Source organism: Eleutherodactylus coqui, chromosome 2, assembly GCF_035609145.1.
Source record: "Eleutherodactylus coqui strain aEleCoq1 chromosome 2, aEleCoq1.hap1, whole genome shotgun sequence".
Lineage (NCBI taxonomy): Eukaryota > Metazoa > Chordata > Amphibia > Anura > Eleutherodactylidae > Eleutherodactylus > Eleutherodactylus coqui.
Window position 1 is genome coordinate 322,432,883 of NC_089838.1, and position 26,387 is coordinate 322,459,269.

The following is a 26,387-nucleotide window of genomic DNA, read 5'->3' on the forward strand; positions in this document are numbered from 1 at the left end:
CAAGCAGGAGCCGGAAAACCAGGAGAACAGACAAACACTGAACGGACTTACACAATGGGGGAAACCATGAGTGATCGAAAACCACTGAAAGCAGATTTGAATTCAGTGTGACAACTACTATTGGATCACTTTTAGATTGTGGGTCAGATAATAATTTTAGTTTTTAAGACCAGTGACTAGAAAAACTCGGATTTACTCACCCGGATTCGGAATAACAAAGTATGTATAGAGAGGAAGAATTGTAGAAAGCTGTACTACAAGACTGATGCCAGAGGTATGTTGTTACACTTATTGATATGTTCGACTATAAAGACCCCGACTGTAGAAATGTGAACAAAATGTCAGATTAGGAGGCGAGCCAGAGGAAAGTTATTTATGCAATGTTTGGTTTGTTAAAACTTCAGTTTTATCCTCTTTTTGTTCTTCTTCTCCACACTTCCTTTATTCTCTTTCTTAGGCCTTATGCACACGGCCATGACGGGCTCCGCAAGCGGAATATTGCAGTGGAGTCTGACACGGCGCTCCCAAAGACCCCATACTTACCTCCGGATGCGCAGCGCAAAGTCGGCAGCGTCACATCACGCGGTGGGCAGGGCGCGTATTCACGCTATACTTCCACTGTGCTACAGGGGAAGTATAGCGTGATGGCGACTTACATTGACTACAGTGGAAGCCGTCCGCGCGTACTCCCGCGGAAAACTGGACATGCCGCGGGCGATTTCATGCTGCGGAATTCCAAAGCATGTACATTGAGCTATTAGGTTCAATAGAACCTAATAGCTGCAGTGAAACGCCACGGATTTCTGCCGCGTAAAACACGGCGGAAATCCGGCCGTAGGAATTGGGCCAGAGTTTTTGCCCATGAACAACATTTCTGTCCAATTTTTGCATGCACAAAAACACGCTCGTGTGAACCCACCCTTAATCTTAGAATGAGAGAACTATTTATGCAGTCCATTCAATGCATAAATCAACTTTCAGTACAGATACTGGGGGAACAGCGGCGAGGTAAGTAGAAAATTACCTCCCCAGGCTCAGCGGGTCACCTACTTTGAGCCCATAAGCTTAGCTTACATGGCTTGAAGTAGCTGACAGAGTCTCTTTAAACATCCATGTGCAGATAGCTTTACCCTAACTTGTTATACTCCTCTTCTTCCTTCTTGTTTCTCCACCTCTGCAATTATGAACAAGCAGCATCTGTAGAACTTTACTATTATTTTTTGGACATCACCTCTGGTGTAACTAAAACAGCATAGGCCAGCCATACTTGGCTGCTTCTATTCTCCTAGTTGCCTTGTTTCTAGCGGAGTACACATTGCAGCCATGTTTGACCCAGATGGAAACACCCCTTTAAGTAAAATGAGGTTTGAACAAAAGTTTTCCCAAATCTTGTGCTCTATTCTGCGTGATTATCCTGTGCCTGCATAGGTTTGATGCCACCCTGTGCAAAATGTTTTGGGTGCCCCTCTGTTATAAGAAAAGAAAGATATACATTGCACTGATAGGCAGTCTACTGATATTCTGCTTGCCCACCATACTCACACCAAAATAGCTCTGGGAATAAATATGGTACCGGAGCCAAGATCAAAACTTGGGTACAGCACCAGAAGCAACCTTGGTACATAAATGCAGCACCAGCACCAAACTCAGTACATAAATACGGAACCAAACTCATAACATTACTGCAACACTGGGACCAAGCTCATAACATACACGGTACCAGAACTAAGCTCAAAACATAAATACAGCACCAGAACCAAGCTCATACATTAAGTGCAGCACCAAAGTCAAATTCAGTACATAAACATAGAACCAAACCCATAACATTAATATAGTACCTGAACAAGCTCATAACATAACTATAGTACCAGAACAAAGCTCATAGCAAGAATACAGAACAAAACTCATAATATTAATACAGCACCAAAAACCATTTCATAATATAAATACTGTACCAGAATGAAGCTCATAGCATAAGTACAGTACCAGAACCTAGCTCATAAATACAGTGCCAGGATCAAGCTGATAAGTACAGCACCAGAAGCAAACTCATAACATACATACAGCGCCAAAACCAAGCTTATAACCTAAATACAGTACTAGAACCATGCTCATAACATAGGTACAGCAGCAGAACCAAGCTTGAAGCGTAAATAAAGCACGTATAATCTTATTTTGTAATAGTCTATTGTTAATATACACCCACTCTAACTATTATGTGGCCTAGATTATAATCAATTAATGGTAACTTCCCTACTGTTCTTGTCTAGTAAAAGCTTTAATGATAACATCCCCATCGGGGGCGTGACCGGCGCATGGAGGAGTGAGACGCTGCTCAGAAAGCTCCTGCGGCGCTCACCTACTCAGAGGACCCGGGCACCGGCAGATCCAAGCGGAACCCTCTGAAAACACTCCATGGGGAGGAGCAGGACCGAAAGGTCAGAAGCTACAGCGGAGGAAGGTAGCGGCGGCACCATAGAGCGCTTCCTCCACACTCCGCGCTCAGCTCCCGGCAGAATCAAGATGGCGCCGGAGCGCCACGTGCGGGACACCCCAGCGGCTCCCACACAAGCAGCGCGCACCGCTACAGAGACCGGAGGCTTCACAGAAGCAGAAGGATCCCCTCCACAGAGACCCTCCACCTCCTATCACAGCAGCAGCAGCAACAGCAGCAGCCCAAAGGACCCCCCCAGCGCCCATGGCAGGGCAACAGTGAGTACTCAGGGCAACAGCCCTGCAACACAGCAGCCTCACACAGCCCCTCTCCCCACTACACAGCAGGGACAGACACATGCTGGGGGTAGTAGTCCTCCCTGGGACATTCAACAATCTCCCACAGATTATATAATGGAGTCCTCCAAGAAAGCAAGGAGGATGCTGCCAACAATGTCCCCACATGATACAGGGGAAGACACGTGGAAAACCCACATAATGGCTATACCCACAAGAGACGATTTAAGTGCTCTGTTTGCTAAGTTTGAAACCTCTAACAAACAAGCCCTGGTGTCCATACATGCCGAGATACACCAGATTGGCCATAGGCTGCATCAGGTTGAGGAAGTTCAGAGTGAAACGGCAGCAATTTTGGAATCACATAAACAAGCGATACAGGCCCAAGCGGATCAGATCGCTAATCTTACTATGCACATAGACGACTTAGAAAATAGAAACAGGAGAAATAATCTGCGTATTAGAGGCCTCCCCGAGGAAGTCGAAGGGGACCAACTTGAACCATGGGCACAATCGCTCTTTATGCGCATATTGGACAGACCACCCGATCGCCCCGTCGAAATCGACAGAATCCACAGAGCGCTGGGCCCTAGAGCAGCTGACCCTGACCGTCCCAGGGACATTATATGCAGGATCCACTACTTTCGCGACAAAGAGGCAATAATGCGCAAAGCAAGAGATCTACCAGACCTCCTGACCCACGGCGGTACAACCATCATCATACTGCAGGACCTGGCCCGCCACACACTACAGCTACGAAAAGCCTTACATCCCCTCCTGTCAGCCGTCAAAGATCAAGGAATCCAATATCGCTGGGGATTCCCGTTCTCGCTGTCAGCCAGGAAAAACGGCAAATCTGCAGTTTTCCCCTCGCTGGGGGACCTGCCTAAATTCCTAGGCACATTTGAACTGCCTCAAATAACACTCCCGGATTGGCCTGTTCCCCCCAGCCTGCTTGCGCAATCCACCAGAGAGCAGTGGCAGACAGTCCAACCAAGGAGACAACGGGAGAGCCACAGGGGAAGAGACCATGCCACTTAAAGAATGACTCTCAGGTCCTAACGGACCAACGGCACTCACCCTACGAGATGCGGGCCTTGGAGAGCAAGACTATTGATGGACGCCTGCGCATGTTGTTTCGCGGGGTCCCGCACAGGGACTTGCGGTTCTTTACCACTTACGCGCGTGGGAGGTTGGGACCCGATAGTGCCTGCCGCCTTAAAATTTTCTGACCTTTCCGGGCTGCCGGTGCCCGGGGTTTACCTTTACTATTACTGTTACCTTCACCGGAGACCTCAGTGAGGTCACCTAGCTATATGTCATTAAAGGGGGGCGCGGCGGGAGGGAGCTCCTGTACCCTTGATGCGCTCCCACTCTCCCCACTGGGTGAAAAGCCGCCCGACTAAGGGCGACACCTGGCGATTCGCCAGAATCTCAGATTCACCACGACACGGTTGTTTCATACCGTTTACTACTCTTAATTCCCTTCCACATCTCTGCTCTCCTTCTTACCCCTCAACTGTATCCTACTCCCCAATTCTTGTCCGCCCGGTCCCTGAAAAACCTCGCACAGCGATCGCATGACGATGGCTATCCTCACATTCGGCACCTACAACGGGAGGGGCCTAAACAAGCGGCCAAAAGAGGACAGATACTAGACTACCTCCACAGGCAACACGTAATGATCGCCCTATTCCAAGAGACCCACTTTCAAATAGGAAGTATCCCTAGCTGCAAGCCCCGCCATTACGCAACCTGGTATCACAGCCCACACCCACAGAAAAAAGCCGGAGGCACATCTATTGCCATCCACAAGCAACTCCCTCACAAACTTCTCTCATCGGAGGCCGACCCCGAGGGACGATATCTGTTTGTGAAGATTCAACTGCGCTCGGAAGTGGTTACCATTGCTAACGCTTATTTCCCTAATCAGACACAGGTCCGCTTCGGGATCCGGATGCTGGGGGCCCTGGCGTCCTTCGCAGATGGCTCCGCCATAATCCTGGGGGGCGATTTTAACCTGGGATTGAATCCTGATCTCGACTCAACGGGGGGTAAGTCTAAAATTGCACACACAGCAACACGCAGGCTTATAAGAGAGCTGACAAGTTTAAGGTTAGTAGACATGTGGCGGGTACTCCACCCTAGAGATAGGGACTACAGCTACCACTCACCAGTACACAAAAGCTATCACAGAATAGACTAGCTATTTATCTCACACAGACTCCTAGACAGAAACCCTAAATGCTCCATTGGACCTTTCTTATGGTCGGACCACGCTCCGGTTTGGGGATCCTTAGATGGGGGTCAAAAAAACAGGCTAAACAAAAACTGGAGGCTAAACGACAATTTGCTAGGCGATAGGGCATGTTTACAAGAGATCCAGCTAGCAATAGAACAGTTCAAAGCCAACCACATGACAGATGAAACCCCGACCCCAATTAAATGGGAAGCGCTCAAATGCGTACTAAGGGGCATCTTCATCTCTCACGGGTCACGACTAAAAAAGGAGAGAGACAGGGCCTTAGAGGGATTAGTCGCTAAACTGGGCACCCTAGAGTCATCTAACAAAACATCACCCTCCGACAAGACAGCAGCAGAAATCTCAGGTTCGCGGTCAGATTCTACAGCTCTTGGACCAAACCTCACTCTGCCAGAGAGACAGGGCAAAAGGGTACTTCTATGAGTACGGGAACAAATGCAGCAGAGGGTTAGCTAGGGCCCTCAACCCAAGGATACCACTAACATATGTCTTCTCCATCCAGACACGAAAAGGAGTACAGGTTCATACCAATAGGGAGATTCTAGACAGTTTCCACTCTTACTACCACAACCTCTATAATCTGCAGAGAGAATGGACAGAGACACCGGAGGAAACAGACTTAGCGCAGGGTGCCTATCTAAAACAAAACAGCCCTAAAAGTATCCCTGTAGCTGAGCGGAATGCCCTGGAAGAGGACTTCCCCCTGTCAGAGATATCCAATACAATTCGGGCTCTCAAGATCGGTAAAAGCCCTGGACTGGACGGCTTCACCCCACGCTTTTTTAAAGTGTGCGGCGAGGAACTGGCCCCTCTAATGCTAGATGCCTTCAATGACGTATCGCGCGAACACCCATTCCCCCCAGGCTCTCGGGGCCAATATAACAGTCATACCAAAACCTGGAAAGGACCCCTCGGCGTGTGGTAGCTATAGGCCCATTTCACTACTGAATGTCGACACCAAAATCTATGCCAGCATGCTAGCGGCCCCCATGAGACCCCTTATACCATCATTAATAGACAGAGACCAGGTCAGATTCGTCCCGGGGAGGGAGGCAGGGGACAACACGATTAGAACACTGGCCATAGTGTCAAGGGTGCAACGTTCAAAGGACCCGCTTTGCCTGCTATCTGTGGATGCCGAAAAGGCATTCGACAGGGTGAACTGGAGGTTTCTTGAGGCTGTCCTGCAGATGATAGGCCTAGGTCCGCGCTTCTTAAGCAAAATAATGGCCCTGTACAATGGCCCGGTGGCCAGAGTGCGGGTTAATGAAGAACTGTCTGAGCCAATTAAGATCAGCAATGGCACCAGACAAGGGTGTCCCCTGTCTCCCTTCCTCTACATATTGGTAATGGAAACCCTAGCGAATGCACTGCGAGCTAATAAAGATATTCGGGGGGTTTAAACGGGCCAGACGGAGCATAAAGTCGCCTTATATGCAGACGACCTACTAATATACGTCACTAACCCCAGAGTGGCCCTCCCGTGCATAATGAAAGAGTTCGAGTCGTTTAGCAGGGTGCCAAACTTTAAAGTTAATCTCAGCAAATCAGAAATACTAAACATAACACTGCCCGAGAAAGACATAGAGGCAATGCAGGCAAAGTTCCCGTTTGTTTGGAAAAGGGATGGATTCAGGTACCTGGGGACGGTCATCACAGCGGACCCTGAGAAACTTTTTGAAAAAAACTACACCCCGCTAATTACAGCCCTTGAGAAGGACTTAACCGGATGGAAAACCCTCGCACTATCATGGTTCGGAAGGATAAACACAATTAAAATGAACTCCCTACCCAGGTTCCTATAAATCTTCCAAACAGTCCCTATAAAACTAACGGGAACATTCCTTGCAAGAATTAGACGTCTAGTCATGAGATTCATCTGGGGCAACCATAGACCCAGGAGGAACTGGAGCGCCCTCACTAGCCCCAAAACAAGTGGAGGAATGGGAGTCCCCAACTTCGCACTTTACCGCAAGGCCTCCCTGACCAAATGCATACTAGACCTATTCCACAGCAGGGACCGAAAAAGATGGGTGGAAGCAGAACAGGACTCCACACAACACAGGGGACAGGGTTACATTTGGATCCCAGGAAGGGACAGATTCAGGGACATGAGGCTTTCCCCCTTTATAGAAAACCTGCTCAGCGCCTGGGTCGGTCCTGCCGTAAGGTCGGGACTGATCACATCCCCAGGCCCACTCACTCCCTTAGTGGACAACCCGGACGCGCCAGACCTCCCAAAAGGTACCCCACTACTAACAGGGACAGCAGAATCAGTCCCCAGAATTAGGGATATTATGATAGGTGTGAGGCTGAAGACCCTACAGGAAATACTAGATGGAAGGGATCCCCCGACCGGAGCGTGGTACCAATACCTACAGTTGTGCCATTACACCAGATCTACGGGTAGCTTACAACAACTAGGAGGGGCACTCACAGCTTTTGAAAAGATCTGCATTTCTAACCCAGCCCCCCCAATTACCATCTCATCAATGTACAAGCTACTACTAGAGAGGGACATGGCAGATAGGAACAGACCTCTGGAGATGACCTGGGAAAGGGAGCTAGGAATAGAAATAACAGCAGAGGCCTGGGAGAAGGCATATACCCTGACTCACAAATCAAATGTCTCCAGCAAGCTTCAGGAGCTTAACTACAAGATCCTGACCAGATGGTACAGGACCCCGGTGGGATTGGCAAGAGCCTACCCCCAGTATCCGGATCTCTGCTGGAGGTGTCTTAACGAACGGGGAACCTTTGTCCACCTCTGGTGGTCTTGCCCCCAGATACAACCACTGTGGAGAGAGGTTGAGGACTTATACATAGCTACCTGCAAGAGCGCGGTTGACTTTTCCCCTGAGATGGCCTTATTATCGATAATACCGGGACCATTGTCAAATATCAAAAACTCTCTCCTATGCTTTTTCCTAATGGCAATGAGACAACACATCTGATGTGGCTGGAAGCCATGGATAACCTGAAACAGATGGAGGAGTTGTGCGCCAAAGATGAGATGAGGCATTCTAAATTTTATAACACCTGGGCAGTTTGGCTACAGTTCCGGGCTTCACCCGAACTAGAAGCATGGTTGCGTGATGGCTCTGCTGCACTCTAATCAGTTAAGATCAGTTAAAATCAGTTAAAATAACGAGACGCGCCGGCATAAATGAAACGAATAACAAGACGATTTCAGAATTTCAGATCATGGACAAGACGGACCTATTCTATGCTTTTCTAATCCTTAACACCCTATCCTATTTTACCCTTCTTCCCCCTATCTGACAACTTTTTCCTCCTCCCCTCATATCCGCCCCCCCCCCCCCAAATCCCTCCACCCTCTCCCTCTCCTTTCCATTCTCTTTGGCCATCAAGGCCTTCCACACATATCAAAACTTACCTATAACTTCATTGACTCGATTTTGCTTTATCAAGCTTTATTCTCCCGCAAAGAAAAGAGTTGTTCAGTGTTTAAGACTCAGGGAAGGCAAATGTTATACTTTGAATTGTTATGTTACACTTGTATTATTTGTTTCTTAAAATTCCGCACGGGATATCAGGGAAAAGCCAAAATCGTCAGGCGACATGACAGTGACTCGTCCCTGACGGATATGTAAACTGTATTGTTGCTGTACTGTATCTCCCAATGCGGGCAATAAAATACTTTTGAACCATAATGATAACATTCCTGGTGTCTTAGGCTAGTTAAAGGGTTAATGGTAACATCCCTGATGGTCTAAAGTAGTTCATAGACTAATGATAAAATACCTCGTGGTCTAGATTGATTAGAGTAATGGTAACATCCCTGGTGGTCTAGTGTAGTGAAAGTTTTAATGGTAACATTCTTGGTGGCCTATGGTAGTTAAAGAAGTTGTCCAATTGTAAGCTATTGATGGCCTACCTTAGGATATGTCATCAACAGTAGATAGGAGGTGATGCATTGTTGGGGCCTCTTGCCAATCAGCTGTTCTTTGGGCCAGTGCGCTTATGCACTGAGCTGACATCTGCAGAGAGCAGACAGCTTCATTCCCACTGCAGTGGCCAGCCTTGGTATTACAGGCCAAGTTCCTATTTAAATCAATGCCAGCAATACCAAGCCTGGCCACTGCAGTGGGAACGGAACGGTCTGTTTAGTGTATGAGCACATTGGGTCTGAAATGAGCTAATTAGTAAGGGTCCTCGTCTGCAGACCATCACTGACCTACAAATGGTAACTTGTCCTGAAGATAAGCCATCAGTAGCTTACAACTGGAGAACCCCTTTAAAAGGTTATTAGTAACATTCTTATTGGTCTAAAATAGTTCATGGGCTAATGATAAACTCTTTAGTGATCTATATTAATGAATTGATGCTAGCATCCCTGGTGGTCTAGGATAGCAAAAGGGTTATTGAGAACAGCCTTGGCAGTTTAGAGCATCTTGGCCAATTATGGATCCTCTGATTAACTGGTAGGGATGATCAATGTCTGTGTGATCTATCAAAGACTTATCATGGCGAGTGTGAGCAGGAGGAGACTGGCCAGAATGGGCCTACCCAGAACCCTTCTTGAGCTGAACATACTCCAAAGGCAATATGCTGCCTGGCTGGAAAGAAGAACTAGACAGACTAAACATTCACTGCTACAGTGATTTAGTAACTAATGAGCAGACTAAATTAGTACATAACTCTTCATGATCTTTTATTGCAAATGAGCAGGGTGACACAGCGGGATGAAGACGAGAACAAAAGATTTAGGAGAACTTCTGTATATGTAATTATGTGTATCGAGACACTATTAGCAACGTGTCTGTTCTTCAGGAACCTATAAAATAAGATGTAAAACAAATAACAGGTAGAAGATGTAAAGGACCCAGTGCAGGCATACCTGGGCCCTGGGCCCCGAGCACAACATAGGCTCCTCTGGCTTATATAGGACAAGATCTCTACTATAAATGGTACATGGTAGGTGGGGAAGGGGTCATGTTACCTATCGTGTATTGGGACCCAGGACCTTTAAACTGCGTCTCTTCACTAAAACTGGACTGTTATGGACTAAGAATAATTTTGTCTGGATTAAGGAGTCCAAACTTCTGTTTGTTTCTGTGACCTGCCAATGAGAGTTTCAAGATTCAGTAAAGGACACAAGCCATATATCTAGTATACATGTTGTCCACTGGGTAGGCTTGTGGTGGTGGTAGTTTGAAGGGTATTTAATTGTAGTATACTCTTGGACACCTGGCAGCATTCAATTAGCCTTTGAATACCCCTACAAAAGTATTGGGACCCCCACTAGTTTTATGTTGTCAGGTGAAGGGGATATGCAAATCAGATATGTGAGCATTAAGTATAAAGGGGAGTATCACACAGGTATATATCCCAGTACTGAAACCAACAATGGGGTATGGGGGTGGGATGTCACCTGAGGAATCCATCAGTACGGGACATTGCAGCGCTTTTGGACCTTCCAAACATTCACTCAGGAGGTCCCACAGGCCATTGGAATATCCATTAGTACCAGAACCTACCATTGAGAACTGCATTCGAAGGGTTACCATGGACGAGCAGCTGCACACAAGCCCAACATCATAGCAGTGAATTCACAGAGGCACCTGCGATGGAGCATCGTTCTTAGTCTGTAAATGAGTGGATGAAAGTGTTGTGGACAGTTGAATCACTGAACACCATCTTCTGATCGGATGGCTACAATCGAGTGTGGTGGTTGCCTAGAGAGAGCTTTCTAGATGACTACATACTCACAGCAGTAAAGTGTGAAGGAAGTTCAGTTATGGTGTGGGGAGTGTATCTGCTGGGAAGAACTAGGGCCATTGATTATAGTGAAGTCCACCCTCAATGCCAATAGGCACAGACATTGTGAACAATGTGGTATCACCTACCCTTTGGCAATACTTTGATACAGCTCTGTGTCTCTACCAACATAACCGAACACCATGTCATACTCATGGTTTGAAGAGCAGAACATCGGCAAACTTCATTGGCCTGTCCAAAGTCCGGACTGAATCCTATGGAGCATCTTTGGCACAAACTAGAATGGCGTAACCATGCACGCCCAACATTGCCCGCATAACTTTCTGAAGCTCTCCTTGAGTGATGGAGGAAAATCCCTTCACACATCTATTGGAATTTGGTGAAAAGCATCCTAGGAGCTTTACTGCAGTCATTGAGGTCAAAGGCCGCCCATCACCATATTGGGAAATGTGAGTGAAATTAAATTTCATCACCTTTTAGGTGTGTTCCAATATTTTCATCAACATAGTGTAGATACTTAAATCAACCCTCCGGTGACAGGACAAAATTTGTCCCAGGACTGAAGCGGGTAGCTTCATTAACGGATGCCGTGTTTTTCCTGGTTTGACCACTGATCCACCTGTTCCTGTGCCCTCTTCATATGTCCCAGCTGGCCATGATGATTTTTAGACTACCCGATTCTCACTGAGCATTGATGGTGCATTGGTAGTCTAAGTCACCAGATACTGTTGTGATTGGCCAGCTCTGCTCATGTGACAAAGCTGCACTGTCTGACTACCAATGCACATAGTAATGGGAGTGCTGCAGACACGTTGAAATAATGAAGAGTGGCCACAGGAAGATTGACGGTGATACCGGAAAGAGGGTGGCACCAGGTAATATAACTCCCTGCCTTCCAGTCCTGGGACATCAGACTAGAGTTTTAAGACCACTCCATTGACTACTATGTAGAGAAACTGTCTGCTTTCTATACAAGACCCACAGAAGTCAGTAGACTCTAAAAATATGTATTCTGTTTATAGAAGACCCACAGAAATCAACAGAGTTTAAAATTATGTATTCTCTTTATAGAAGACCCACAGATGTCAGTAGACCCTAAAAATATATCTCTGTTGGTCTGAATCTAAAGTAAAGATCCGTATTGTAGACTCAGTTGACTTCAGTGGGTTATATAAATCAGATATTATTCGGGGGTTCGAATCCCGAACTGGACACATTTTTTGCAGATCCCTATTTATAAGCCATTGTAGTCAGATTAGCTAGTTCTGCCGTACTGTAATAATATGGATTTATTTGCTTGTATAGAACACCCCAAACTGTTTTCTGTATCCCCAGGCCCTCAACCTTTTGCACGGGCCAAATAACAACCATAACTCATAATAAAATAGTTAGCTTTATTTCCTTAGCAAAAGTATTCATATGATATGTACAAAGTGGAGCAGAGAAAAAGCTCGTTTATTAGCAAGGAACACCAACAGCATCACAGAACAGGCTACAGCAGCCAAGACACTGGATGGAGAGAAGGGGTGGGGTGGGGGCATGCAACCACAGTTAGTCTAGGAGAAGAGGAACTCAGACGGGAGCGGTGGGGAAGGGGCAATGTACCCCATAAGTATGAGACCTTTTTTTTTTTGCTTTTTTTCCCTGTATTGTGGGGTTAATGGGACTACAAATATTGTGCTCAATACTGAGAGACGTATTTTACCTCCCAATTTCTATGATATAATAAATATTTAACCCTTAGGTTGACAGCCTTTTCAGTGCATTGCTTACCTACGGACAGTGGAGACGAGTATTTCATGTTCTCAACCGTCTTTCCAGGTTTTGATATATTTACATGTATGGTTGCTTTACTTTATTGCAATTACACTCCACCCTCTATAGGGAGTGTATGGTAGAGTAGGGCAGTAGGCTGAAAATTTCTTGGGACAGCACCATCTATAAAACAGTCCTCACTGGCCTATACCTTCCGTAGGAACTTGTGTTGTCCATGAGTGCCTTCAAATAGCTGTCTCCACTGTGCATAGGTCACAAGCCTACTATGACTATTCTTTTAGATCATCCTAAGGGTTAAAGACTTAGCGTTTCACGTTCTTGGATATTTCAGTGAGTACCAAGAATAAGAAACTTGTATAGTGCAATAGTTTTTTTTCGTTAAGATACAGACTCCTTAACCTGGAATTGCAAGGCTGGGAAAGTCCACTTTTCAACTTGGGGTTGTGGAACTATCCAACATAGAAGCTCAAGTCCAGATCCTCAAGTATACCTGACTACTGCCAGATCTCTAGACTTTAGGTGTACTCATAAGGGAATCATTGTTTTGTACATTTAACATGTTGAGAGGTGGACCAGTAGACTAGGCTGTAGGGTCATCTTTAAGTAATGTAGTCATCTAACATAATACCGGACGGCCAAGATGCTATTGTGGATTCAGTTATCACACTGACACTATTAGGCACTCAAATGGAGAGCTTGCTATATGTATAAATAATTGTTGTATGCTGAGTTTACTTAAGTTGGTCTAGATGGATCCAACTGAGATCAGTGGAGGGTGAATGAGTCATTTATCCATTTATTTTCTCAGTTGAGCTGTATATAATGGAGCTGGACTGGATTTTCTTACTGGGTCAAGTTGTTAAGTTATATTTGACTGGGATTATGTCTGGGATTATATCACTGGAAAACCTCAGGATGAGTCAGCAAGATCCTTTCAATATAGTTCTCCATTTCCTCCTGCTTATCTTGATCATCATCAAAGTAATCATCCTGCGGTGGGAAAGGAGGTTTATAATAGTATCTTGGAGGGTTCTGGAAGGTTCTGGGCCGGATGTAGTTAGTGTATGGCGGTGGACGTGCACGATATCTACGTGTATATGGATCCATAGCTTTCAACCAGCTTGGTTGGGATGCCTTATTCCAGCTTTGTTCCTGCATCTTATTCCACTTTGTGTCTGGCATATTGCTCCAGTTTGGTTCAGATGCCTTATTCCAATTTGTCTCTGACATCTTATTCCAGCTTGGATCTGACACCTTATTCCAGATTGGCTTATTCACCTCATTCCAACTTGACTCAGACACCTTATTCCAGCTTGGATCGGAGACCTTATTCCAATTTGGCTCAGACACTTTGTTCCAGTTTGGCTCAGACACTTTGTTCCAGCTTGGCTCAGACACCTTGTTCCAGCTTGGCTCAGACACCTTGTTCCAGCTTGGCTCAGACACCTTGTTCCAGCTTGGCTCAGACACCTTATTCCAGCTTGGTTCAGATACCTTGTTCCAGCTTGGTTCGGATACTTTGTTCCAGCTTGGCTGGGACACCTTATTCCAGCTTGGCTCAGAGACCTTATTCCAATTTGACTGGGGCACCTTATTCCATCTTGGTTCTGACACCTTATTCCATCTTGGTTCTGACACCTTATTCCAGCCTGGCTCTGACACCTTCTTCCAGTTAGATTTAGATGCTTTTGTCCAAATTGGGTTTGACAACTTCTTCCAAGTAGACTCTGACAACCTGTTTCTATTCCAGTTTGACGAAGAAGGTTTTTTCCAGTTTGTGTCTACTTTATTCCAATTAGACTGTTGATCGAGCTTTCTTCTGGGGTAGTAGGTAGAATCTGGCCATGATTGTGGAGGATTCCTGATTCTTTCTTTTCGGCCTAGAAAGTCATCTCTTGCTTTCTTCTTCTTCATCCTTCTTCTCTTCCTCTTCTCCACATCATTAATTATATCTACCACATCGTCAGCTGGCAGTTGTAAGCGACTGGAAAGCTCAATGAGTTTATCAATAGTTTGTGGATCTACTTCATCTATATCATCATCACTTGACCTCTTACTCTGGGTGTTTACCTCTTCCTCATCCTCGAACAGTGGCCGTTGACCACCAACAAAATCATCTACTGGATAGTCTTGTTCATTCTCCTTTTCTTCCTCCTCCTCTTCATCTTCATCATCATTTTCACTTCCATTTATTAAGTATTGAAGAAGAAGATCTTGGGCAACATTGGCAAGTTTTTCGTCCTCTTCCCCTTCTTCTTCTGCTGCTTCTTCCTCTACCAGCCTTCGAGGACTGTGTGGAACAGGATTCATCGGGCTTCGTTTTCCCTCCTCCGTTTGTTCTCCAAAGCCTAACAGTTCTCTTAGTTCTTGCAGGTCCTCGCTCTCGAGGGTCCCTTCTTGAGGGGAATCCTGTTCTTTTTTAGACGGAGGATCAAAAGCCTCAAGTTCCTGCAGCAGTGATTTTACACTTTCCATATCTTCTCCTTCATTCACTTTCTTATTCTCTTTTATCGTTTCTTCTTTGTCAGAGCTTTGTGTTCTGCTTCTTACTCTTTCAGTCAACACTTCTTCTCTGTTACCTGTCTCTTCTTTAACAAGCTGTTGGTCACTAGCGGACATATTTTCTGCTGTAGTAGAAGGAGTTTGCTCTCCATCATCTGGGTTCAATGCCTTTAAGAGCACAGCAGCTAGGGCTTTGGGACTTATGTCCTTAAATAGCTCATCCTCATCATCAGAGCTGAAGGGAGACTGGACATCAGGAGTTGCTCTCTCTTGGATGCCTTCACTTTTTTCATGCTGGCTTTTAACAAGTTGTGGGATCTCTTGATGGTCCTCTAGTTGAGGGGGCTGTGCAGCATCGCTGTGTGTTGCTCGATGGATGGGCTGGTGTTTCTGTTCTTCATTCACAGGAATGGCATGAAAAAAGGGAGCATGTATTAGGGTAAGGGTCAGGATGAGTAGGAAGGGGGGTGCGGGGAACATTTCTGTATGAACAGAGGAATGGTGAAAATAGGCAACGTGGAGGGAGGGCAACATGATCAATACGTAAATATAAATATGATTATAATAAATATGAATAGAATTAATTTATAAATCAGCAAAATAAAGGCGTAGGGAGCAAGCAAAAAACGATGAGAATGGAAGATGGAAAAGGGGGGAGAGAAAAAGAGATAAAGTGTTTATTGGTTTGTGAAGTCATCACTGAATTACACCATTTTTGCTTACTGTTGAGATCAACCTCTTCCTGGAAGCATCAGTGCTGGTTGGGGAGGGAGAGGGAGCGATAGAGAGCAGCAGACAGAAGAAGATGGAGGAAGACAGAATGTGTCTGCATAGGAGAGAGAAACTGTGGGGGTGTGGAGAGAATAGAGCCAGGGAGTTCCATTGTGGAAATCCTTTAGGTCTTTCCCAAACCCCCCTTTCTAGACTCATGCAGGTGTCTCCTCCTCCCTTTACAAAATTCTGCAGGTCCCTCTCGCTCCCTCCCATCAAGAAATACTGCAGGTCTCTGTAAGTTAACACATTCATCTCTGTATAGAATTTGGTTTTGCATCAACATCACATCCTATCGTGCTTCATTGACCTCCTGGGCTTACCCTACACCTTGCATAGACTTGAACGTACCATAGACATGGGCGTACCTTAGCTCATATTTGCTACCTTTGTCTCCCATTAGCTGGCATCTCTTTTCTTTTGCTCTCCCTCCATAGTTTATGCCATGTATAAAAGAGAGGCATGTAGTAATATGAACATGTTTTAGCCCTGTGCTAAGGTGGTGGGTTTCGGTGGTAGAGTAGGTGGCATCATTCATGCTTATTGCTTTATTTCTGGTGCTCTTACTTTTATAGACCTTCTATTCTGCATCATTTTTGGGAAACCCTTTAGGAAAATCTGTAGCGCTTTTGTGAGCATGGCTGCTAACTTGTCAGAGAATATCCGCATGCCTTTGCTTTTGGATCAGTGTCACGTACTGAGCGCCGTCTGACAATCTGGGATTCCCTGGAAGAATCTCTCCCTCCTCCCTTCCTTCCAATCCTCTTAACTGTTTATCTGACTCAACCTCTTCAGCTCCAGCACTGCCTGCATAGACCTGACGTACCTACTATCCATATACAGAATGCATATCTAGGACTACTGTATTGCCCCGAAAACAATTTATGTGCACTGTAAGCAGTTTCTATAGGAACGTAGGATGAAGATTCTTGCAGACCTCCTCCCTTTCCTTCCCCCATCCTCCGGGTGCACAGGGACGCTGCACCAGACACTGCAGAGGAATCATTATGTGTGTGAGTGGGAGGATGTACCCCTCCCAAACCACCATCATCTCCTTGCCCACCTCTTGGAAGGAAGGATTCCCCCTCTGCTACAACTCTCAATGGGGATGCCCTACTGCATTCAATATCTGGAAGGGGAAGGAGTGCATACCAACCCATTATCATCTGCAGGTTAACCGTTTCCTGAGAATAGCTATGCAGATATTTCTAAGTACCCAGAAAACCTCTGAAAGAATTAAAATGTACCCAATATATGAAAATAAGATTTTCATAGCCCGTCTCTCAACTCGTCTCTTTCTATTGTGTTCATGTATACTTCTAGTCCTTTCCTGTGCAGTTTTCTTCTCATTTATCGAGATGCCTCGTGTAGCCTGTATTATACCTTGTTGATCTTAGATTTTCAGCTAAATGCTTTACAATCTTTCTTATGAGTTCATCATTACCAGATTATTTATTCTTCATGTGCTCATTATATTTTAATCCGTAATTGCTGTCTATCTCACCTTTGTTCTCCACGTATGTGTACTCGTTCTATTGTTCATGTATGTATTCTCTGCCTCCCGCATTTCTATGTCGTCTCGAGCTTTTGCCTATCTAGATGTTCTCCACCTCCTGTCCATCTGCCTGTTCTCCACCTTCTGCCTATCTGTGTTCTCCCTGACTGTCTAGGTGTTCTCCATATTCTACCTGTTTAGGTGTTTTTCTTCTGCTGCCTGTGTTTTCCATCTCCTGCCTATCTAGATGTTCTCCATCTCTTGTCCATATGTGCTCTCTACTACTGGTTTATGTGATATCCATCTACTGCCTAGTTTTCCTTGTGATCTCCATCTTCCCCCCCTCTATGTGTTTTCCGTCTCTCACCCACCAACAAGATCTTCATCTCCTGCCCATTCTTCTATATGTTCTCTGTCTCTTCACCAGCTACCTGATCTTCATCTCCTGCCCATCCACCTACGTAGTCTTCATCTTCTGCCCATCCATCTATATGATCTCTATCTTCTGCCTGTCTAGGTCATCATCACTATCTCCTGCCGATTTACTTGATCTCCATCCCTTGCCTATCTACATCAGCTCTTTCTCTTGGCTATCTACGTGTTTTTTATCTGTTGTCCATCTACATGATCTCTATCACTTGCCCATCCATCTATGTGATCTCTATTGCCTGCCCATCCATTTAAGTGATCTCTATCTCCTGCCCATCAACGTCATCTCTATCTCCTGCCTGTCTATGTAATCTCCAGCTCCTGCTCTGTGTTGGTGCCTTTTGATTTTTGATCCCACACCCACATTGACCCATATGTGCAAACATTTGATGCTTTTCCATATGATCCCACTGCCACTACCTCTACATTCCTTCATTATGCTCTATCCCAGCTCTATATGTATCCTCCAGACTTTCCTTTGTTCCCATGTTCATGGGATCTCCATCTCCGCCGTCTGTCTACACTGGATCACCATTTGATCTTTGTGTCTGCCCCTGAATCTCAATCCCCAGATCTATATTATTCCCTACTCTCCCCCGCCTACATCTAGGTTTGTATCCTTATGTTTTCCATCAGTGAGACTATGTCCACCCCTATGCTCCCCGTTACCAGGCAATCAATGATTTTACTCCTCTATGTTCTGCGGTTTCCACTTCTTTGTGTATTCTGCAACTCCAACTCTACAGCTACATAAGCAGATATCACTGTTCTTCCTGTCAACACACAGAAATGTAATTAACTACAGAAAACATAAGGGTCTGTTCGTGTGGGTGGAAGATGACCGCACACACAATTTGCAGTCAGACATTGAGATGTAATTGTTATTGAGCTGCACATGTCAATATTCTGCCAACTGCCTAAACTGCCAACAGCTTCACAAGATGCGTTCTCCAAATAACCTTGGACTCTAAACACCCCTGGAGCATATATATTGTACTTTGTTCCCATTCCCCAAAAACATGTACCCCATCTCCTATTTTATGTCTATCGATCCGTTCTCCAGAGCTAGGGCCATTCCTATGTTGTCCCTGTCTGATCACCTCTTTGGGTTCACCACCTTCTAAGATCTATCTGTCCATTTCCATGTCTCTATATTAAAGTGTTTCACTATTTTCATTGGTATGTGTTGTCCTTAACTCTATGTCTATATTGGATCCCTCGTCCTCCTCATACTCCATATCTTTGTCACTCTCTTATCTCGTCTTGCCTATGTTCTCTACTTGGTCCATGACTACTTCTTGGCTCCTTTCACTTCCTGCACTCTTTAGCCTCTCTTCTGTTTCCCATTCCTCTCCTCATGTATTATTTATCTTTAGCTCATCATCGGTTAAGTCTATCACTGGGTTTTCCATCCCCTGCATTTTGGTACTTCCCATATTTTCCTCCACCCAGTATTGATCTTCACATTCCATCTTGCCTCCCTTATGTCAGTTCTCTAGTCAGTATCTCTTTTTGTTGGTTGTTCCCTACTATCTCATTCCAATATATCCTCTGAATGTCTCCCCCTCTTTGTTTTCCTTCCCCTGGTCTATGTTTTGTCATCTACTATGTATCTCCTACTCTTCATCTGTGTTCATCCTCATCTTTGCTCTAACTGTTTTTTTTATCTCTGATCTCCTTTTTTGTAACTAGTCTCTTGCACTCCTTGGTCCACATTCATGTTTGTCCTCAACTCTGACGTCTATATTACTTATCTTCCATGTTTTTGTAACCTTCTCATCCGTCCTGTCTACCTGTATTATCTTCTTGGGCCATGGCTACGTCTTGGTTTGTATCACCTCTTGCACTCCTTAACCCCTCTTCTATGTTTTTCACTCCTCTCATCTTGTATTATTCATTTTTAGCGTATCCTCGGCTACTGTAAGTCTATCCCTGACTTCTCTAGCCCCTGTTCCTTGCTACTTCCCATATTTTCCTCTCTCCCAGTATTGCTCTTCATGCTCCATCTTTCCTCTTCTACATCAGTTCTCTAGTCGATATCTCTTTTCATTGGTTTCTACCTATGGTACTTCCTCATTCCAATATATCCTCTCAGTACCTCCCACTTTATGTTCTTGATCTCCTGGTCTACATCTCCTACTCTTTGTGGCTGTCCTCATCTTTGCTTTATCTGCATTGTGTCTGTAATCTCCTTCTTTGCAACTCATCTCTTGGGTTTCTTAGTTCGCATTCATGTTTTGTTCTCAAATTTACATCTACGTTGGATCCCTCATCCTCCATGTCTTTGTAACCTTCTCTTCCTATCTTGTCAATGTTCTCTTCTTAGTCTATGACTACTTCTCGTCTCGTATCACTTCCTGTACTCTCTAACCCCTCTTCTATGTTTCACATTTCTCTCATTACATAATAAAAATCTTTAGCTCATCCTCGGCTACTGTAAGTCTATCTCTGAGTTCTTCATCCCCCGCTCCTTGTTACTTCCCATATTTTCCTCCCCTCAGTATTGATCCTCACATTTCATCTTTCCTCCCCTATGTCAGTTCACTAGTCGATATTTCTTTTTATTTCTATCTACTTCATCATTCTAATAACATCTCTTTTATCTCTCAATATACGCTCCCTATCTCCTAATCTACATTTAATCATATATTGTATCACCTACGTCTCTCACTCTTCGTCTGTGCCCATCTTCCTCTTTTCTCTATGTAGTTTGTGTCTCTGATATCCTTTGCAACTCATCTCTTCCATTTCTTGGTCTACAAACATGTGTTGTCTTCTACTCTACATCTCTATTGGATCCCTTATCCTCCATGTCCTTTTAACCTTCTCTTCCTGTCTTGTCTAGGTTCTCTTCTTGGTCCATGACTACTTTTCGGCTTGTATCACTTCCTGCACTCTTTGACCCCTCTTCAATGTTTCCCATTTCCCTCATATTTATCTTTCGCTCATCATCAGTTACTGTAAGCCTATGACTGAGTTCTCCATTCCCTGCTCTTAATTACTTCCCTTGTTTTCTTCCTCCATTATTGAGCTTCACGTTCTAACTTCCTTCCCTAATGTCAATTCCTTATTCGATATCTCCTTTTATTGTTTTCTATCTACTTACTATCTGGTTCCAGTATATCCTTTAAATGCCTCCCACTCTATGTTCCGTCTCTCCTGGTGTACATATTATGTCTTATCTGCATCTCCTACTCTTTATCTGTGGCCGTACTCATCTTTGCTCTATCTACTTTGTGTCTCTGATCTCCTTTCTACTTAGTCTCTTACATTTTCTGGTCGCAATCACTTGTTGTCCTCAACTCTTACGTCTACATTGGATCCCTCATCCTCTAGGTCTTTGTAACCTTCTCATCCTGTTTTGTCTACAGTGCCTGTGTTCTCTTCTTGGTCTATGCCTATTTCTCGGCTCTTACTACTTCCTGCACTCTTCTGTAATTTTCATCAAGCATTATTCATCTTTCGCTCATCCTCGGCTACTGTAAGTCTGTCCCTGAGTTCTCTGTCCCCTTCTCCTTGTTACTTCCCATATTTTCCTCCCCCCAGTATTGATCTTTACATTTCATCCTTCCTCCCTTATGTCAATTCTCTAGTCAATATCTTTTTATTGGTTTCTACCTACGGTGATACCTCATTCTGATATATCATCTCAATCTTCACTCTCTCCTGCTTTACATCTTATTCTTTATCATCTGCGTCTTCTACGCTTCATCTGTGCCTGTCCTCGTCTTTGCTCTATCTACTTTGTTTCTCTGATGTCCTTCTTTATAACTCGTCTCTTGCATTTCTCGATCCACGGTCATATGCTGCACTCAACTCTATTATCTATATTGGATCCCTCATCTCCATGTCTTTGTAACCTTCTCATCCCGTCTTGTCTGTCTATGTGCTCCTGTTGGTCCATGACTACTTTGCATCTTGCACTCTTTAACCCCTCTTTTATGTTTCCCACTCCTCTCATCATTTATTATTCAGCCTTAGCTCATCACCGGCTACTGTACGTCTATCCCTGAGTTCTTCATTCCCTGCTCCTTGTTACTTCCCACATCCCCCCCACCCCCCAGTATTGATCTTCACGTTGCATTGTTCCTCCCCTAAGTCAATTCTCTAGTCAGTACGTCTTTTTATTGGCTTCTACCCACTGCCACATTCTGTGATGCTATTTGCTACCTGTTGCCGGTCTTCCTTTATCTCTATATTGACTTCAATGAGTTCTAATTTTTTTTCATTTTCCCCATTTCAACAGTGTCACCCATTTATAACCACCTCTGGTGTTTTTCCAGCCCATTGGTCTTCATTACTAAGTTTAGACCCCCCTTTCTTCCTTATACCATATACAGAGGATGTGCTGATGATACATTGTATCGATTTTAGATCTCTAGCTCATTCTGCTACAGACAAGACGATACATTTTCAGAGTCGACATCTGTGAATGTGCCCACACCATACAGTTCATGCAGCTGGGAGAATCTTTTACCCATCAGTATGTGAATGTATCAGGAGCCAGGGAGGCGAGGGGGTAATGTTCTTGCTATAATGAGATGTGTCAGTTCATGCGTCATTGGCCCCCCTCATTCATTAGTTGCATTTAAACCTCTCTGCTCTCATTAAGGATTTCACGTCACTTCTACCAAAAACAAAGGGCAATTTGATTTTCTGCTGACACTGTCCAGAAATGAAATCATCATCTGGAGCCGGAACGTCACCAGTTCCGATACTGAATATATATATATAATATAAATTCCAAAAGGATTCCTAATTTAGATGATTTCCTGCATATAAATGGCAAGCTGCCAACCAGCATTCTTTGGCAAGCCTGGCAAGCATCGGTTGGCACCGGGCAAGTCAAGTCTATACAGGAAATTTGATGTATTTTTGCATTTTCAGTAGAATCCTCCATGCATAATCTCCCTTCCCATTAAGACGTTCCCAGTGTATCAAGCTTCAGCCTACATCATGATCTGGAGCCGAGTCCTCTTATCAGATACCCGGTATGGTTAATTACATGCAATCTAAACAGTGGATAGGGAAAATGCCCACGTGGGTGTGAGGAGAGTTCTCCGAGGGTTACGGAAAACTGATGAAAGTTTCTTTCATCCATGCAAAGGTTAAAGCTAGCAATTCATTGACATTAAAGACCTCAGTAATGACTAATGAAGAAAGGGGTGGCACACCTATAGTTTGTACAGGACATATATAGTCTGCCATGTCCACTGAAGGAACTATATAGGGGAACTCTAGACCTACAGGTTGATCGTACGCAGCAGATATCACTGGATAATCTCAAGCAAGGAAGACGTTGCAGCATGCAGTAGTGGAACATACAGTAAATACAGTAGATAGCGTCAGATCACATGTTGATCATTCTATACGGTTGCTAGCGGTAAAGTCACGGCATGCTATAATGACCCCCCCCCCCATGCATTCATTTAAGTCTCACTTGTTCTCGGCAGTCTCAGTGTGGACTCCCTCCCTCTCTTTGTAGTCTTCAGTGTGTTGTCTCTGTGCAGTTTCAGCACCAGGGACAGCAGCGGGCGCTTTAAATACCCACCCAGCCCCTCGTCACGTGTCCCACCCAAGCTCTAGTGTACCTCCCCACTCTGACGTCAATGTTCATTCATAAGAATCCTACCCTAGCCGGGGGTGAGGGGGGATAGGCACTGGGCATGCTCGGCGCTGGCAGCCTGGCAAGTGAATGGATAATAGAAGGGAGAGGAGGGGTGAATGAGAAGGGAAAACATGAATGAGTCAATGAGGAGAAAGGAAAAAAAAAAATCATGAATGAACCTTCCAGATTTACTCCAGGCTGCAGGAACGTGCTGATTGGCTGGAGGGGATCCAGACACATAGGGGAGATGTACGTGGAGCCATTTACTTCAATTACAGCTCTTCACCTATAGATAGCATGAGATGCTAGAGCCGCACTTAGATTTGTACATGCATCGGGCTGCAGTTTGGGCTTTTAACTCTTCCTTGGGAGTGCCTCCCTAATGCAGTAGGGTTTACCTGCAGTCCTGTGTAAGAGCAGACATTACATTTCGTCATATGAGCCACCATATGGGGACAGTCACATCACCTCCGCAATGTCTCTGCAATATAATAAGCTCCTTGCAGCAAATGTCCAGGCTCCCCGACGCCCCATTATCTTTAGTGTTCTGTAACAGCAGTTCACATGGTGCATGTCCGCCCTCCCCTCACTCCGTGTGATATACGATATAGAGATGGATGATCAATAGATATGAGAGAGAGAGAGAGATATTAGATAGATAGATAGATAGATAGATAGATAGATAGATAGATAGATAGATAGATACATAGATAGATAGATACATAGATAGGTAGATAGATATGAGATAGATAGATAGATATTAGATATACAGATAGATATGAGATAGATAGATAGATAGATAGATATGAGATAGATAGATAGATATGAGATAGATAGATAGATATGAGATAGATAGATAGATAGATAAATAGATAGATAGAGAGATATGAGATAGATAGATATATATGAGATAGATAGATAGATAGATAGATAGATATGAGATAGATAGATATGAGATAGATAGATAGATATGAGATAGATAGAGAGATATGAGATAGATAGATATGAGATAGATAGATAGATAGATAGATAGGAGATAGATAGATAGATAGGAGATAGATAGATATGAGAGATAGATAGATAGATATGAGATAGATAGATAGATAGATAGATAGATAGATAGATAGATAGATAGGAGATAGATAGATAGATATGAGAGATAGATAGATAGATATGAGATAGATAGATAGATAGATAGATGGTAGATAGATAGATAGGAGATAGATAGATAGATATGAGAGATAGATAGATAGATATGAGATAGATAGATAGATAGATAGATAGATAGATAGATAGATAGATATGAGATAGATAGATAGATAGATAGATAGATATGAGATAGATAGATAGATAGATAGGAGATAGATAGATAGATAGATAGATAGATATGAGATAGATAGATAGATAGATATGAGATAGATAGATAGATAGACAGATAGATATGAGATAGATAGATAGATAGATAGATATGAGAGAGATAGATAGATAGATAGGAGATAAATAGATAGATAGATATGAGAGAGATAGATATGAGATAGATAGATAGATGGATAGATAGATAGATGTGAGATAGATAGATAGATATCAGATAGATAGATAATGTAGACGGTTGAGTGCACACGCAGAATGACATCCCCAGGACATGTAATCGCACGGCCACATATATAGAGGTTTTTAGGGAGCAGGACTATGAATCACTAATCTCTTCCTCCCCCTCCCTCATTGTCATTTGCAGATGAGGAGCAGAGAGCCGGCCGGTGACGTCAGCATTGCGTCTGTCTCCAGTTGTGAGCAGGCCTGGGAGTGACAGCTAGAATAAGGGGTGAGGGATGAGGGCAAGGACACATACCTGCCCAGCTGGCATTGTATGAGGGGGCTGTGTATAGAGCGCTGCCCACCTATATACTGGGCAGCTAGGTGTGGGGTGCCCCCCTTGTACAGTGTGCCTCATCCTGCTTGTGTGACTCTCTGCTCTCCCCCTGTTGAGTCTCCTCTGGATGAGTCATATATTTCATCTGAACAGACTGCAGCTTTCTTTTGCTGGTCCTGTACAAACACCTTCTTGTCTGCCATTCCTCCTCATCCTCCCTATCATTACCACCATCTCCTCTCTCTCCTTCCCTCCATTTTTGTTGCTTTGGAGAAACTTTTTGGATTTCTTTGCACTCCTCATCTCCCCCCTCCCCATCATGTCTTCTTGCTCCTTGGTTTCCTCCTCCAGCTGTTGGTAAGTGCACCATCTTCAGTTTTTCTAGTGGTCCAGGTTTGGGGTGTCTTGCTTACTTCCAATGTCTTTTCCTTCTGGCTGGACACCTGTAGAGCTTTATATCCTGCAACTTCTCACAGCTCTGGGGACACTTAACCCCTGCCTTACCCAACGAGAGCTCAGCCCTTAACCCTTCAGCTGCCACACTAGTCCTTCATCCTGTCCCTGTCTTCTCCTTCCTGGCAAGGACTTCCATGGTGCTGCTTTGCATTCTCTATGTTGCACACTTCCACTGCCCCTCCTCACGATTCCTAGACTCGTATTTTCTGCCCAACCTCATCCTTGCATTTCAATTTTCTCTGCAGAGCATTGTCACAGCACATACTCCTATAATGACTTCTCTGCAGAGTATTGCCATGGTACATGCTTTCATGAATACCCCTGCAGAGCATTGCCCTGGCACATACTCCCATACTTACCCCTGCAGAGCATTGCCCTGGCACATACTCCCATACTTACCCCTGCAGAGCATTGCCCTGGCACATACTCCCATACTTACCCCTGCAGAGCATTGCCCTGGCACATACTCCCATACTTACCCCTGCAGAGCATTGCCCTGGCACATACTCCCATACTTACCCCTGCAGAGCATTGCCCTGGCACATACTCCCATGCTTACCCCTGCAGAGCATTGCCCTGGCACATACTCCCATACTTACCCCTGCAGAGCATTGCCCTGGCACATACTCCCATACTTACCCCTGCAGAGCATTGCCCTGGCACATACTCCCATGCTTACCCCTGCAGAGCATTGCCCTGGCACATACTCCCATACTTACCTCTGCAGAGCATTGCACTGGCACAT

The 26,387-nt window shown here is 44.6% G+C and overlaps 1 protein-coding gene across 1 annotated transcript; it reads right to left on the bottom strand.

Moving 5' to 3' along the window:
- Window positions 1–12,109: 12,109 nt before the first annotated feature.
- Window positions 12,110–23,213, bottom strand: LOC136612984 (S-antigen protein-like). Its single transcript, XM_066593765.1, has 2 exons — window positions 23,149–23,213; window positions 12,110–15,495 (listed from the first exon to the last, which is right to left on the bottom strand). The coding sequence occupies exon 2, from the start codon at window positions 15,491–15,493 to the stop codon at window positions 13,409–13,411; it is 2,085 nt and encodes a 694-aa protein (XP_066449862.1). The 5' UTR covers window positions 15,494–15,495; window positions 23,149–23,213; the 3' UTR covers window positions 12,110–13,408.
- Window positions 23,214–26,387: the final 3,174 nt, after the last annotated feature.